General features: G+C 41.0%; 1 protein-coding gene across 6 annotated transcripts in view; it reads left to right on the top strand.

The window, feature by feature from the left end:
• The window catches only part of ARHGEF10 (Rho guanine nucleotide exchange factor 10), a 117,319-nt gene extending 104,292 nt beyond the window's left edge, over positions 1–13,027 (top strand). For all 6 annotated transcript variants that reach the window (XM_075414718.1, XM_075414721.1, XM_075414720.1 and 3 more), the window contains 3 exons: positions 274–448; positions 6,917–7,039; positions 9,057–13,027. In XM_075414718.1, coding sequence (XP_075270833.1) covers positions 274–448; positions 6,917–7,039; positions 9,057–9,571 — 813 coding nt within the window. In that variant the 3' untranslated portion in view covers positions 9,572–13,027. The remainder of the gene's footprint in view (positions 1–273; positions 449–6,916; positions 7,040–9,056) is intronic.
• The last annotated feature ends 2,459 nt before the right edge of the window (positions 13,028–15,486 follow it).

Below are 15,486 nucleotides of genomic sequence, written 5' to 3'. Positions count from 1 at the left end.
GTTACTGTGAAGTTACTTGATCATTAGCTAGAACTTTAGTTCAAGAGCTTAGAATCCTTCCATACTAATGATAATGTGTTTTCCAAAAAAGTAACAGGAAAATTAACACGTCGTGTGCAGCAGTCAGAACATACCTTGAGCAAAGTACAGGAAGCTAGCTTCGTCCTTGACGTGGAGGACGAAGACACAGTTCCTACGCTGAAGAGCTGATAAGGAAGGCTGAATGATGTTGTTCAGGTGCATCTCCCCACAGTGTCCTTGTTTTTCTTGCAGAGCCATTTTGAAGCCCATCAAGAGGAAGGGATGGTAATCTCTCACATGGCTGTTGCTGGAGTGGGAATCTGGATTGCCTTCACATCTGGATCTACGCTCCGCCTGTTCCACACGGAGACACTGAAACACCTCCAGGATATTAACATCGCCACACCTGTTCACAATATGTTGCCAGGTAGCTGAATCCCGTCGTACGATAACATTTTTGTTGTCTTTATCGCTGTCGTTCTCCAGAGTGTTGTAGATTAAGCTAAAATCAGAAGGGCCTTCTTGGACTTTGAGTCTTATAACTGTCTCGTGACTATTTGCTTTAGTAAATTACAGTCTGTCATCTGCCCGGAAGAATAATGTGTGCAGTGAAGTGGTTGAGTAGCAGCTCTCCTCCTTAGAGGCTGTAAATGTAATTGTGTAGATAAGCAGGTGGACTCTTCTGTTTAGGGTGTTGAGGGGGGTGGGGCTTGTGACTGTGAAGCAGTAGGACAGTGCAGTCTGCCATGAGAATGTGTTTGGTTTGCAGAGTTTAGCATTTGCTTCTGGAACTTAGTATCAAAGTACATGATGGAGTCAACTTGCCTAGGATCTGGACCAAAAAACCACTTGCTTAATTTTAGTTACATCAGTAGTCCTAGTGAACCACTCGTGCGCTGCCATTTCGGAGTCCATTCAGTGTTTTGCTGATTGGAGCTTTAATTTGTTGAATTAAAAGGTTAGTCTTATAAATAAAGATAGAACCTGTGGTTGTTCGGATGAAGTTTAACACATCTTTGAGTGATTTAAGACAGAAGCTGTTCAGCCATCCCCAGATCACCAGTGTCGCCACCGGTTGCACTGGCCTGTGTCGGTTTTGCGGGTGGGTGGCTAGGATCTGAGCCTCAGCAGGCACATCGGGTGGGAGCCCTGGCAGTGCTAGGAGAAGACACGGGTAGAAGAGTGATGCTGGCATGGCTGAGCGCGAGGTGCCCGTCGGGGGACAACCGTTCTTTCCATCTCTCCCTGTTTATAGACTGCAGTAGGCTGAGCTTCTGCAGTTTGTATGGGCAATGTGTGCGCCAGCTTTATTGCTTCATTTCTAGCAGAAGCCAGTTCTTCCCACACTGAGATTGTATTTATATTCGTACAAGGGTTAGGTGCAAATATGGCATCAAAAATGTTCCACTTCTTCAGTCTCTGTTGTCTTACGTTTTCTTTCAGATGACATTAGCTTTTGCAAGAATGCTCTTATTTTAAATTGTGTCCATTTATATCATGTTGCAGACAGGGGTTTTTTTACATGTGGTGGTTGGCTGTAGCTCCAACACTGTAGCAGCAAATTGCCTGCCTTTAAATAGGTCATGTGGTTGAATTCATCAGAGCTATGCAAAGAAATCAAGATCAGTTGTAAAAAGAAGATTAACTTTTAATATGTTCAGCTCTTTATAGCGGGTGGGGGAGGGGGAAGGGAAGTAAGGCCTCCCTTGTACATATTTCTGCATATAAAAATCTTCAAAAATTTAGCGTCAGTGTTCATTGCCACGGTAATAAAACTGCTGATGTAACATACTTTTTTTTTTTTTTTGTAAAAGAGTTTTAGCTAATTATATCTCCTTGGTGTCACTCTTGCCCATTTCAGTTCCTTTTTTCCTCAGTGTCTTCACAAAAAACACGCCAGTGAATGGAAATGGAAATTTATTTCAGGAGTAGAACATTATTACAGCAAATGTTCCAAGGGAGAATCCATTCTAAAAATGAAATGAATTTCAGTTATTTAGCAGCAGCTCTTGGGCCTGTTTATATGATCCCAATAATGCTGCAAAGACAAAGGCTAAAAGACAGAGGAGTAGGAGGTTTACGTAATAAAGCAGCAGTAAGGACCTTTTGGAACCAAAAAGCAGTAAATCAAGCTCTGTGTAGTGCAAAATACGTATTTGCATTTACTGAGGATTTTTAGGACTTTTAGTTTTAAAGGAAACAGCTCTGTTAGTTTTTTGAAATCCAACAGGAGTTCCTTAATATGCAAAAGTAATAGATAAGTAAAAATTCAGCTTGTATTGAAATGAGAGAGAAGAAATTGGTGTAAAAATATTGCGAAGAGTCTTAAGAAGAGAGATTAAAAAGGCAGGATCTTGATGTAACTTCAAAGAAGCTGGACTTCTTTTGCCAAGTTTTTAGTAGGAGTAACCATGTGCAATATTGGCCTGATGGGCTACCCGGAGATGTCATCTGTGTCTTCATTTAAAGCAATGTAAATGAGAGGAACATTAATGAACTTATATTGTTGTTATACAGTAGAAGTAAAAGAAAAATTTACTGTCACTGTCATGAATGGTTACCGTTAGTTACAGTGCTGTATTTAAAGGATACCTGTAGTAACTAATTAAGATAGAGGAGTAGGAGGTTCTCATAACCTTAGTAACCAGTTCTCGCAGCATTAGATTTTCCCAGTTTTGTTCTTAGGAGAAAACAGCTTTCAATATCACTGCCTGCTCTCCTTGTTGTAAAGGATGCACCTCCTTTGCTGCGAGGAAGACAGCCCTGCAACACAGTGGGCAGGACAGAATCACTGAGGGGTGGGGAAACGGCACAGGAGGGGACTGTCCTTGCCATTCGGCAACACGTAGTAATGTAAAAAAGCAGACTGTGTCTGGCAGAATCTTTTATCTGCTGGACATAGCTTTTGAAATCTGTGGCAGTCTACTTACGAAGAATGGAGCTGGGAGGACTTTTGCTTTCTGAGGTTATAGGAAGTTTGTGCGTGGGAATGCAAGACTGGAAATTAAACCAGGGTCACGGCGGCAACTGTGGGGTAGAAATTTAGTCCAGAGTGGTCAGTGGTACATTTACTTCATATATCATCAGAAATACTTCCTAATAATGTATAACAAGCTCGTGTTCTATGACAAAACACCAAAAAAGCACAAATGCCGTGAGAAAGGAAGAGAATGGTTGAGAGGAAGAGTATTATCATTGTTATAGGTCCAGGTAACTATTTATTTCACTATCTGGTAAACCACAGTACAGCTGGATTACTTTGAAGTGGCCCAGGTACAGCTCTGTTAGGTGAACAGAGGGCATACTGAGCAGCAGAAAAAAAAAAATATCCATTAACATTTTAAGACGAATATACACACTTCACTAGGGCAATGTATTTCATTTGCAGAGCAAGTTTATGCTTAGCGTCTGTGATCTGTAGTTGAAATCTCAGCAAAGGCAGCTTTTCACCAGCCTTTATCACGGCTCACTCACAAAAAAAGTACCATAGTGTACATGAGTAGACAGTCCACTTGTTTTCCATAGTCATATTCAATATTTTATTATGCAAGAACATCCTTAAACATGTTTTTCCGTTCAGCTCTGAAAGAGTTTATCCTTTTAAAGAGATTACTGTGACCTCGATACATGTAATTTCATTGCTCATATGGCCAGTGACAGGTTACCTGTTTAACAAAGCGGAGATTTCTGCTGAAGTTGCAGTATACTGTTTATATCCATATATCCTCTAATGGCATGTGTGTTTCCTGGAAACAGATGAGAAAAGCAAAAAAAAAAAAAACAAAACCAAACCCCATATCATTTCCTCTTTGTGGAAAACAAACTATACTTTGAGGCTTGCAGCTTTCCTTTGTGTCCCCCCCACCAGGTGCCGGACCATAAAATGCAGGTTATTTATGATTGTACTGCTGGGAAGCAATAAAAACGTTGGGGAAAATTTTAGGTCAGCCCAACGGATCTCTACAGTGGGCTTATTTTTTTAGATAGTAAGAACAGCATGGTCGTGTGAGAGGCCGTGCACCAGTATGCCCTTGCAGCTACCTAGGGTTGACTTCAGGAGATCTATGTGGTAACATAAGGGGATTTACCTGGGTCTGGTGGTGGTTGTAATTGAGAGCCGAGAAGGGTGAACACAGAGCAGAACATAGGCAATCAAACCGTTTGTCCGTGTATGAGCTTAATTGTTGACTTCGTCCTTCATAAAGTCAAGATCTTTGTCAGATTCTTTTACAGGCTTCAGCAGTTCTGTTATTGCATTGGGACAGTGTGATCTAACAGTTGTCATTTGAAGATAAGAGTATTTGGTTTTGGCATTTATGTTTATCATTTTCCCTTCTTAACTTGTTGATTTCTGTGCTTACTGCATAACACATTCTGGAGAATGGGGTTTACATTATTTTTTTCTCTGAATTAGAAGTACATCAAAATAAAAAGTCACAAAATAACAAAGAAAAGTATGATTTCAAACCTTGGCTACCAGATAACAAATTAGTATTTTAAGTTAATATTTAATAGTTTTTTTAATATATGTATCTTTTTTTATTTAGTTGTTATATGCTATTTCAAAGTATATTTTCAGATGCATATGTTTCCTGCTTTTCCAAGACTTCAAAGCGAGCAGTTTCCCTTTTGACCTCACGATAGATGGTTCATGCTTGAGCTTGTGCTCAGTGTTTAAGATTCGAAATTGCTGGCTTATAATTTGCTGGTTTTACCTATGGAAACAGTGATGCATATTACCAGTTTGCCCTGGTAGAAATTACTAGTTAGAAGTTGTTTCAGGCTTGGAGTACGAAATCATGCATATTATTTTACATTTCAAACACTGAAAAAAAGCATGTAAGATGCATTGTTTAAAAATATGAGCATCTTGCTTCTGCAAGGGGTTTGAGAGGCAAAAGGAGTTTTTGATAATTTTAAAAGTTTAAAAATTGTACTGAAGTATTTCTTTTGGTGCTTTGTAAAACAAGCTCGAAGTGAAATGGAGTGAGTTTAACCTAACCTGCAGTTACCTTGCACTTGCTGTGGAAAACAAAAACCAAACCAAAACAAAAAACCCCTCACCAAAAAACCCCACCCAAAACAAACCAACCAAACAAAAACCCCATTGAAAAAGCAAACCTTTCGAGCTTTAAAAGGCTTGTAGTTTATCTATAGGCATAGACCACCCATGCTTATCTAGCTGAAGAAGGATGATGCAGTCCTATCAGCGTAAACACCTACAGTTTATGGAAAACAGCACAGGGCTGCATGAGTAGGTGAAGCCTCTTCAGTGTACTCCTGCTTGTTAACCTGCCGAGGGTGACCTAATCCTTGTGCCTTGAGGGTATTTTAGAATGTGGTTTTGGGTGGACAGAGCTGGCGTTCCAGCTCTGGCGCTGCAGCCTATGTACACCTCTTACAACATGCCATTGCTGGCTTAATGCTTTGGTTTTGTAAAGTTCTGTGAGGAAGGACTTGAACTGTGATCTTCCTTCTGCTTGCCAGTTGAATGCTTTGGGCTGCGGACAAGCTGCTCCTTCCCCACTTCCCCACTGGGTCTATGATTCATAGGTGCTTGGATGTAAACTGGCTCAGCTTCAAGGGACGAGGTGGAATTTGTGATACACCATAATTAAGGTCCTTCTCCAAAGTGTGGAGCATTTGGGTTCATCCAAGTTACGTCAGATGTGGAATCCAAATTCCCTGCTTACTGATGAAGTGATTAACAACTTGAGAGCTATGATGAAGATGGGAATGACTGCTCCCTTGCTTGTAAAGTTAGTCATAAATCCAAGAACATGTAGGTTTTGAAGCTGGAGGATTCCAGCAGAGTTTAAATGCTCCTCCATGTAAACTTGGCCCATGGTAGAAGTTTGGGCAGGCAGTAGTTTCCATTTCTGAAACTTGGCAAGGCCATTTTGAAAATCCATCTAAACTGAATCAAACATATTTAGTAAGCATTGCAGCCAAAAATTACTTTGTTTTCATTAGAAAAATAGCAATCCCGTCAATAATAAGTTGTAGAAAATCATAGAATCATAGAATAATTTTGTCTGGAAATTACTCTGGAGGTCATCTTGTCCATCCCTTTTGAATCAGGTCTGATTAGACCTGGTTGCTCAAGGGCTTGTCCAGCCAAATTTTTAGTATCTTTGGATAGGGTAGAGATTCCACAACCTCTCTGAGCAACCCCTTGCAGTGTTTGACCACCTTTATGATGAAGGTTTTCCCTACGTATAATCCAATTTCCCATGTTCCAGATGTGATCCGCTGTGTCTTACCCTGTCACTGTGCACGTCTGAGTAGAGCCTGACCCCGACTTCTGTGCAGCCTCCCATTAGATGGGTGTGGACAGCACTTGTTGTAACCTCTTGTTATGCACTGCGTGCTCTGGTCTCCTGATCGTCTTGGTCACCTTCAATTGGATTTGTTCCAGTATGCCAATGCCATTCTTGTACAGGGAGACCCAAACTCAAACAGGGGGCTGCAGCCCTCCTGATACAGTTTCACAGAATAAAACTAGGAGTAATACGTAGTCATGAACATGTTTTAGTCTTTAGTACAGTGTGTTATGGCAGTATATGATTGAGTTTTGTGAAGTGAAATGCCTTTCAGTTTTGTTCTTGAGAATATACAAGCATAGTCTATTCGTGAAAGCATATTTGTGAAGATAATCTGTGCCTACTTTTAGATACTGTGGTTTAGACATTTAGGACAGAATGTTTCAGAAGTTTAATAGTATTTAAATTGTCACGAATGTAAAGTTTAATACCACGGTCCAGCAAAATACTTGCCCTCCTGATGGGTGCTTTGCTGAACGAGGCGGTACAGCTGACTGTGTTTGCCTGAAGTTACTTTGATCTAGGCAAAGGTCGTCACTCTTCAGTAACGGAGCGCTTCCTGAACTTCGCAGGGCAGCAGCGTGTCTCTGTGACTAGCCTCCTGGTGTGCCATGGCTTACTGCTGGTTGGAACGAACCTGGGTATCATTGTAGCATTGCCAGTGCCACGCTTGCAGGGGATTCCCAAAGTAACTGGTGAGTGGAATTTCTCAGGCACATCGAGTACAACAGTTTTATAATGAAGATTTCCTTTCTCTTCTGCCAGTAGTTTAAGTGAACCTGCTGAACCACATGTTTAGATACATATCAGAGCTTTGTGATGAAATTATATTTGTTGTTATTCCTGAGCTTGGTAGTGTATCCAGATACTTGTCTAGTTTTGTCTCAGTTGTTTGAGCCGGGACAACTGGTTTTTTTTAGCGAGTAAGAATAGGTTCGGCATCAATCCTGCCAGAGCACAGTCAAACGTGTGGGGATGAAAAGAGAATGAAAACAATCTTTCTTCCAGATTTGGGGAAAACAGATGCATTAGGTTTAGAGACACAGGTACTGAAAATATCATTAAACTGGTTTTGTGCCCTTTCTCCCCAAAACAGGAGACTTGGGATATGTGAGACTATGTATTTCATTTTTTTTGACAGTGATCGAGATCTTTGCAATTTGGAGAGGTGCATTTATGGAGTTACTTTCATATTACCCCATTTGAAATACAAATGCACAAATGCTGCTGTGTCACTTTGCAAATGTTTAAGCTACTAGGAGAAGCAAAATGTTAAAAGTGTGTTTAATAGAGGCTTTGCGAAGCTACGTTTCGGGTTCAGAACTCTGCTGGAGCTTCTGTGCTGTGGAAGGAAGCTGGCAGATTTTGAGGCAAGCTGTTCACAACTTCCTTCAGGGGAAAAAAAAAAGCTTATGTAACTTTGCAAAACAAAAACGAAATCCTCTGTTCAGCAAAATACGCAGTAATAATCCAGTATGACACAGGATAAATGCTTCTTAAAAATATGGAAGATCTGTTAAGTGAAATTAAATGCAATACCAGAAAATGCGTAGTTGCATAATCAAAAAATCTCTCATTTTATTCTTCCATTTTCTATTTTGATTATTATGGTTTGTCATCTGTATATTCTTGCGTTTATTTTGGGTCAAGATTTGTCAGATTTCGCAGATCTAGCAAGATTCCATTTAAGGATCTATTTTTATAGTCTTGATACCATACTTAGAATTTGAACTGAAAAATTGTGACTTTTTCCAATTGTGCTTCCAATAGTGATAATTCAATATCTTTATATCATTGCACTTTCTGTAAAAGCAGATGTTTTATCATAACCTGGAATGCATTAGGGAGTTAGGGATGGACAGAGTGATTTGTAGGGTTGTGGGATTTTCCCTTTGATAGCCTTGTTCTTTTTCATATTGTAGCTGATTTTGTAGAATCCTGCTTTCTTTTTTTCTTCATTTTTGCTGTGAAAGCCATATATACTGATACTGTATATATGTTATGTGTACATATGTATATATGTAACATATGTATATATGTTACAGCTTCTGAACTGGCTGTGTGCAATTTGTTTTTCATACATTCCAGTGATTTGCACAGTGTAAATCTTCCTTGTACCAGCAACATCCCACTGTTGAAATACTTCTAAAAAAAAAAAAAATAGAAAAAATTATTATTGTTCAGTCATTTCATTAACGAATCTGCCGTGGTAACTAGAGTGCCATTCAGAAGGATGAGTCTTAGCTCCTTGCTTTGTAGCGTGGAGGGGTCTGTTACAATGAAACAGATCTTCTTACGCTGTTCTGGAGACGTACAATAGGATTAATTGAAAACCACATATTTTGCTTGGGGATTACTGGAGAAAACTCAGTGCCACATGTGTGTCGATGCCAACAAAAAGAAGTCAGAAGCATTTCTGTACTCATGCTGTTGTGGGAACAGAGCACAAACGTCAGTCACCTAAAATTCATAATGCCATGTTACAGCTGATCTATTAGTACAGTCCTAAAACACTTCTGTGGTACAATGGATTAATTTTTTTGTACATTTTTTTCTGTAAATTGCGTACAAACAATGCAAAAGACAGGCTGGATGCATATAACAGGGTTTTAAAAGTTATGCTTTTCTGAGCAAGTTTCATGAACTAATTATGGTGGAACACTGTGGTAAAATAAATACTGTTCTTTAATTGTCTTATTCTTTTGGCTCCAGGAAGAGGAATGGTGTCATATCATGCACACAACAGCCCAGTTAAGTTTCTTGTGATGGCTACATCTATAAACAAGAAGAACAGAAACAAGCTGAGGAACAACCTGCCTCCTGGCTCTGAACCTAAGGACGACGACCAAAAGAATGTTCTGCAGAGTGAAAGACCAGGCTCTTCCCTTAGTCACACCCATGACACTGCAGTTTGGCTGGGGGGTTCAGCAGGATCCATTGCACAAAAAAGTGACTTGTCGTCATCTTCTGGATCCCTGACGTTGTCTCACGGCTCAAGTTCCCTAGAACACAGGCCAGAGGACAGCAACATTTATGAGCTTTTGAAGGATCAAAATATCTCATTTAAAAGTAAAAGACAGAGATCCAGAAAAACGAAAGCAAGTTCAGTATTAGTCATATCCGGTGGCCAAGGACACCGAAGAGTGAACAAGAAAACCAAGCAGCAGCGACAAGATGAACTAGTGTCTTCGGTGATGGTCTGGCAAATCCCGCTGTTAAATATCTAAGCAAACTAAATCCAAGATACTTTCTGCTATTAAAAAAAGCGTGATATCCTTTTACAGCAAATGTCAGCTTAGGACCCAAATGGTAGACTTTATACACCTGGGAGCAGTTTTGGTAGGCTTCGATCACGGGATGAAGGGTTGCAAGACAGTCTTCACATACTTAGAGCATGCTGCAGTGTTAGAGTACTGGAAAATGCGTAGCCATTGTTGCTGTCCGTGATACTTAGAACAAAAAGGATCTGTAAGACACTTTTAAATGGTTTTAGAATCTCTACCTTATTTATATTCACATTTATAAATATCATAATTATGTTCTGTAGCACTTAGGGAAGGCAAGGAACACATGCCGTGTCTCATGTTGGTTTTTGCTTATGTAAATCAGCTGTTGTTTCTTTTTCCAGAGTGACATATTGCATGGACTGTAGATTTTAACAAATTAGCAAATATTTTTAAACAATAAATAGTCTAATGCAATCTAATATTAATTTGGTAATTACTATAGTAGCTGTAACATCATTCCACGAGCCAGAGTTTGGTCTGGACAAAAGCAGTGATATTATTTGATTGGTATTTGTTTATTTCAACACAGAAAATAGGGTTTTTAATTATTATTTCTAATGCTCAGTATTACTAAAATGCTGCAGTATAAAATGCGCATTCGTTTTCTTGGTAGGTGCGATGTGTCTGTGACTCACCTGATACACAGAGAAAGTTCAAAGGGTGCTATGGCTTAGGGCAAATGGAAAATACAGATACAGGACGGCCGTGCGTTGTAGTGCTGCTAGTGCATACTCCCCCTGGCACCTCAGTATCAAAGCTAGACACAGACTATGCCATTTTTAAGGAGGTGTGCACATCCAGTACATTAATGATGAAATTATTAATTAAATCGTTAGCTGGGGAGAAGTATACTAGTACTGAAATATCTATAGGAAGTGCAGGTAGTCGCTGTGGCTGTTGGTCCGACATCAACTGATTTGTGCTGTGTCCTCAGGCAAACACCTATCAAGTGGCGTCGTAGCGCGGCAGCAGAGATGTGGTCGTACCTGAGTGGCAGTCGCCTCTTTTCACCCAGCAAAGCACGGCCGTGTCAGTGGATGTCATGACAATGGCGCGCGCAGCTTTGTTCACTCAGTCGGGCAAGTGGTTGCTTTGGTGGTGTTTGAGGGCTGAATTCTAAATAGAGACCTAATCATCATTCCTTAATTAACCGATGTATTTCCAGAGGAAACTTTGAATTTGGGATTCCTACTGAAAGTGCTTTTTGTGCTAATCTCTGCACATGTGGAATTCAAGACAAAGCCTTCAGCTCAGACAGACATTGCCAAAAATTGTGATGAGACACATCCTTGAGTCGAAATACGTTTAATACAGATAACGTGTTGAATGGAGTCACTGGGAACATCCTTTTGCCTCATCAGTAGACTGAAAGATACAGAGAAATCGGGACGGTTAAGTTTCAGTTGAATATGTTAAGAACTCTAGCACTGTCCATCGGTGTGGTAAAATGCAAATTAAATATATCTGAAGCAGAACATTTCTCAGATGTGTGCATTGACTAGAATCAAGTAAAACTTTTGGCTACTTTGGTACTGTTATTATCCCAGTAGGGGGGTGGTTTGACCTGACATTATTTCTGCGCCTTCTAATACAAACTCCTTGATCCCACCATGTTTTGTTTCAGTCTGCCTAGTTTAAATCAACATCAACCATAATTACAGTGTTTCCCTGCACATGACATTGCAAGGTAAACAGTACTGGAGACTGAATTGTTTTGTTCGATACAAATGGGGTTTTTTTCAATATAGCAGTAGTTTAGGTTTTTTCAAATGATGTTGAAATTTATTTTCTTTATTTTGCAGCAGATTGGTGGGTGTCTTAAATTTTCAGTCTGTCTGCTCTAGAAGGCAAGCCTCTCTGGAGGTGACCCCACAGTCGGTGTGCAGGCTGACTTGCCAAGTTTGACAGAGCACTGGAGTAACGTCAGGTCTTCCCCGCTGCCTGCCCGAGGGTGCGCGGGACCGAGGGAATGCCAGCGCAGTCGGTCTGTGCCTGCTGGGCGGCACCAGAATAGCCATTTCGAAAATCGGATGCGCACCCCGATTTCTTCTCAGAGTTTTTGCCCACAACGTGCATCCTGATCAGAACAGGATTCTTGTGCCATAACAGCACCGACTTCAGTGAGCCACGAAGCACATTTGTTACAGGTGGGATCGTAGGCTTAGGGTCTTCATTACTGTTCTGCGCTTTTATCCTGTGTCTTTCGCTGCGTATCTTGCACCTTTAGTTGGGTGTTGTCAGCGTTGGCATGGGCTTAGTGCTGGCATGAGTCCTGGTGCAATTAAAAAAAAAAAAAAAAAAAAAAAAAGCCGAGTGCCTCTAAGCCAGGCAGCTGGCAGCGTTTTCCCAAACTTTCCCTCCTCCCTGGCCTGCTGCCGGGCCCGAGGGACCCAGGCCAGTTGCTTTTTCTACGCTCTTCCATAGCTGTGGCCCTGGGAGCTGCTCTTTGCCCACTGTGTGGAAGTACTACATTGTACAGTTTGATGTATTTATATTGAAAAACACGTTAAAAGATTCTTCTGTGTATAAAGCATATATAATCTAGCATCTCTTTGCTACACTGCGGTAAAAAGACCACCGGTTTTATTCTGTGTGCTCCTTGGGCTGGGATTCCACGTGCGTGCCTTTGGGACCGGAGGATCATGTCCGTTCTCCCATGGATCTTTATCACTAGGAGCAGTAAGCGGAGTCCACCGCACTTTCAACTGGAAAGTCAGGCATGGCGTTATTACAGTGTCTGCCAACCATACTGCATGAACATTTTAAAGTGAAATTCATCCTGTCTTCCAGCTGAAATGTAATTTTCTTCAGTTTTATCAGTAAAACAGTAGAAAGAAAGTACAGATCTGCTCTTCTGAAAGTACATTGGAGTTTTGCCAGTGACTTCAGTGTGAACAGAACTGGGTCCCTCATTTACATTATACTATTTTGAAAATACATATCTATTTATCTTACTAAGCTGTAAAGCAAAAGAGAAGCTGTATGTCTGTCTTTAAAAACACACATTGTCATGAGCTAGATTTTTAGTAACTAACTGAGCACGAGGTGCAATATTTGTTTCCTGACATGCAGCTAACTGGTATTACCTTACTATGAAAACAGGCAGGAACCAAAGTTTCTCTTACAGCTGGCAGATAGTCTTTCTAGCTGTTGTAGACTGTGCTGCTAGGTAGGTTGGATTTTGCCTGCTGATACTGCTTTTCTAGGTTAATAGAAGTGATGGAAAAATACTAGGAAAAGAGGGGAGCAAGTGTAACCACTATGATATATTCTACATATGTTTTCTAACACATAGTAGTGTCTTTTATAACATGAGCCATAAAACTTGTGTATTTATGTTCAAAGTATAAACTGGGAAAAATGTTTAATAAAAATATGATAAAATTAACTTTAGAAGTACATTTCTCGGGTCGTCATTTTAACTAGAAGGCTAGAATTTGTGGCATGCATTAATGAATAATATATATATATATTAATAGACTCATGAAAGGGAACATAGGATATGTGATCAGGACAACACACATATATCTTTTATTTTTGTAGTTTCTACGATTTAAAGACCAGCAAATGCAATTTCTGAAAATGATGCAGTCTATTAAAGTGAGTTTGACCCCTGTATCAATGGACCCCAATATTCACTAAGCAGTAGAATTTCTACTGTGCTGTCTACGTGGAGTATGCAGCAGCACTTGGGCAGCATTCATGATGCATAAAAATGAGAAGCGTTAACATTCAAAATTAGCATTGCAGAGCAAAAGCATTAACAGAGGAAATTAATTTTCAGTTGCTAACGGGCCATTCATTCTAATTAATCTGCCCTAAAGGATATACACAGAATCCCATGACTCTGTTTAAATTCTGAGACTTGTATTCATCAGACTCGGCAATAGCCTTTACGTGTGTACCTGCACTATTACAAATAAACCAGAGGAGTTAGAGCGAGCTGTTTGGTTGCTAGTAAAACCTGCCTTCTTGTTCCTGGTTTTTTACCACATCTCTTTAATATATCGTTCTGAAATACATCAAAATCAAATTGTGTGAGTGCAGGATACTGTATATTCACGCAGCTGAAGACAGATTCTGTCCCAGTGGGGATTTACAACTCGTTATTTATGGGTGGGCAGCTGGCTGAGTGCTAAAAATTGCTTACTGCCCCTTTAAGAGAGGATGGAATATTGGGAAGGGTTTCCTGAACTGTGGTTCAGCGCTTAAACAACTCTCTTCCTCTCTCTTCTGTCCTGTTTAATTTTCTGACTGCAAAAAGACCTGTTAGTTTTTTGTAAAATGCATTTGGGAGCGAGAAAAATCTGTAGTTTGAAAGGTGCAGCTATAACAGAGGGTTCTGTACGAGTTAACCCGTGTTGCAATGAGTGATACCATGGAGTTGATACAGCATTTTTAGATTGCTTTACATATCTTCCTAGTAATAATATTCCACATAATAATAGTCCTGTTAAGAAGGCAGATTAATACCATCCGTAAGCGAAGTTGAAAAGCGTTTGAGTTGAAGCCACACGGTGAGTCTGTAAAAGCACACAGATTAAAGCCACTGCTGCGTCCCGAGCCCGTGATTAGCCCTTCAGACTGCTGCCTCCGCGCCGGCGTCCTGCGCGTGTGGCGGCTGGAGCCGTCGGTGCCAGTGGATGGGCCGGGACTGGGGCGACAGCCCTCGCCTGTGGTCAGTTGGCAGCTGGCTCTCCGGGACGGAGCCTGGCCTGGGCTGCGCCCATCAGACAGCCCTGACAAGGCCACTTGTCGGCAGTATGTTAGGGGCTGACTGACTACGTGGATGTAAACGGTGTGGTGCCGCTTGCTGAGCAGGCTCTCTGCCGCTGGTTTCTCGATGCTGACGCAGCCAGACGCGTACCCATACCGCCTGCTTCGTATGGGATGGGTGCCTAGCAGTCAGAGCGTGGAACCAGTCCCCTACAGTCAGGGGACAGAAATAAGTACTAGCACAGACCTGACACCTGCCATAGAGGTAGTAGCGGTTGGTACAAGGAGTCTCAGGCTGTGATGGTTCATCAGCTGCTTGCACCATGCCACAGATCAAAATTCTGGGTTCCTTCCTTCACCCTTCCGGTTTAGAGGTTTTATAGCTGTGTGTAGAATCTGCGCCCATTTCCTCACAAATGCAGCATGCACGCTGCTACATCTAGCTGCTATTTGATTTGAGAAATCTAGCTTAAGATTTTTCAGAATGAGTTCATTTGCTGCTGCCACGTACTTGTGCTTACTTGATCATAGCATTTTCCTTAAAGGCATGCCCAGCTGCCAAACTGCCAGAAACACTCTTTGCCTCTGAATACAAAAAATCAAAATAGCAACACTGAAACAGCTTCAGACAAAGGATCAGAAAATTTCCCAAACAATCAGATGAAAGGATCAGAAAATTTCCTAAGCAAATGAAGATTTACCGTGTGCTGCCATTAAAATGCAACACTGTCCACGTATGACCGAAAGCACGTCAAGTGCTTTGGCCAAGCTCCATAAACCGCGCTATAAAGGCAGTTAGTCATTCACAGCACAACCTTCAAAGGTGCTCAGAGGGAATTTTTTTTCCTCCAGCAAAATGGGCTTTGACAGCAGAACTGCAGGTTCTCCCGTTGTGCGGATTGTTGTGCTCCAGGGATAATCACAGGTATCATTAATGTGTGTCCCAACCTGGAAGATGAGCCAGAACACCCAGGATTAAAATGACGCACCTTGGGGGAGATGAAATCATTGCAAGAATTCACTGGAAATCCAATTTAAGGAGTGTTTTGACATCAAAAGATTCAGGTGAGCCTCTAGCAGAGTTTTCTCAAGCACCAAATTACCTAATTTCCACTAAAATCTGTATATTTACATGCCCC

Source organism: Opisthocomus hoazin, chromosome 2, assembly GCF_030867145.1.
Source record: "Opisthocomus hoazin isolate bOpiHoa1 chromosome 2, bOpiHoa1.hap1, whole genome shotgun sequence".
NCBI classification, from domain to species: domain Eukaryota; kingdom Metazoa; phylum Chordata; class Aves; order Opisthocomiformes; family Opisthocomidae; genus Opisthocomus; species Opisthocomus hoazin.
Note: the sequence above shows the minus strand (reverse complement) of the source record. Positions and strands in the feature narration are given on the sequence as shown.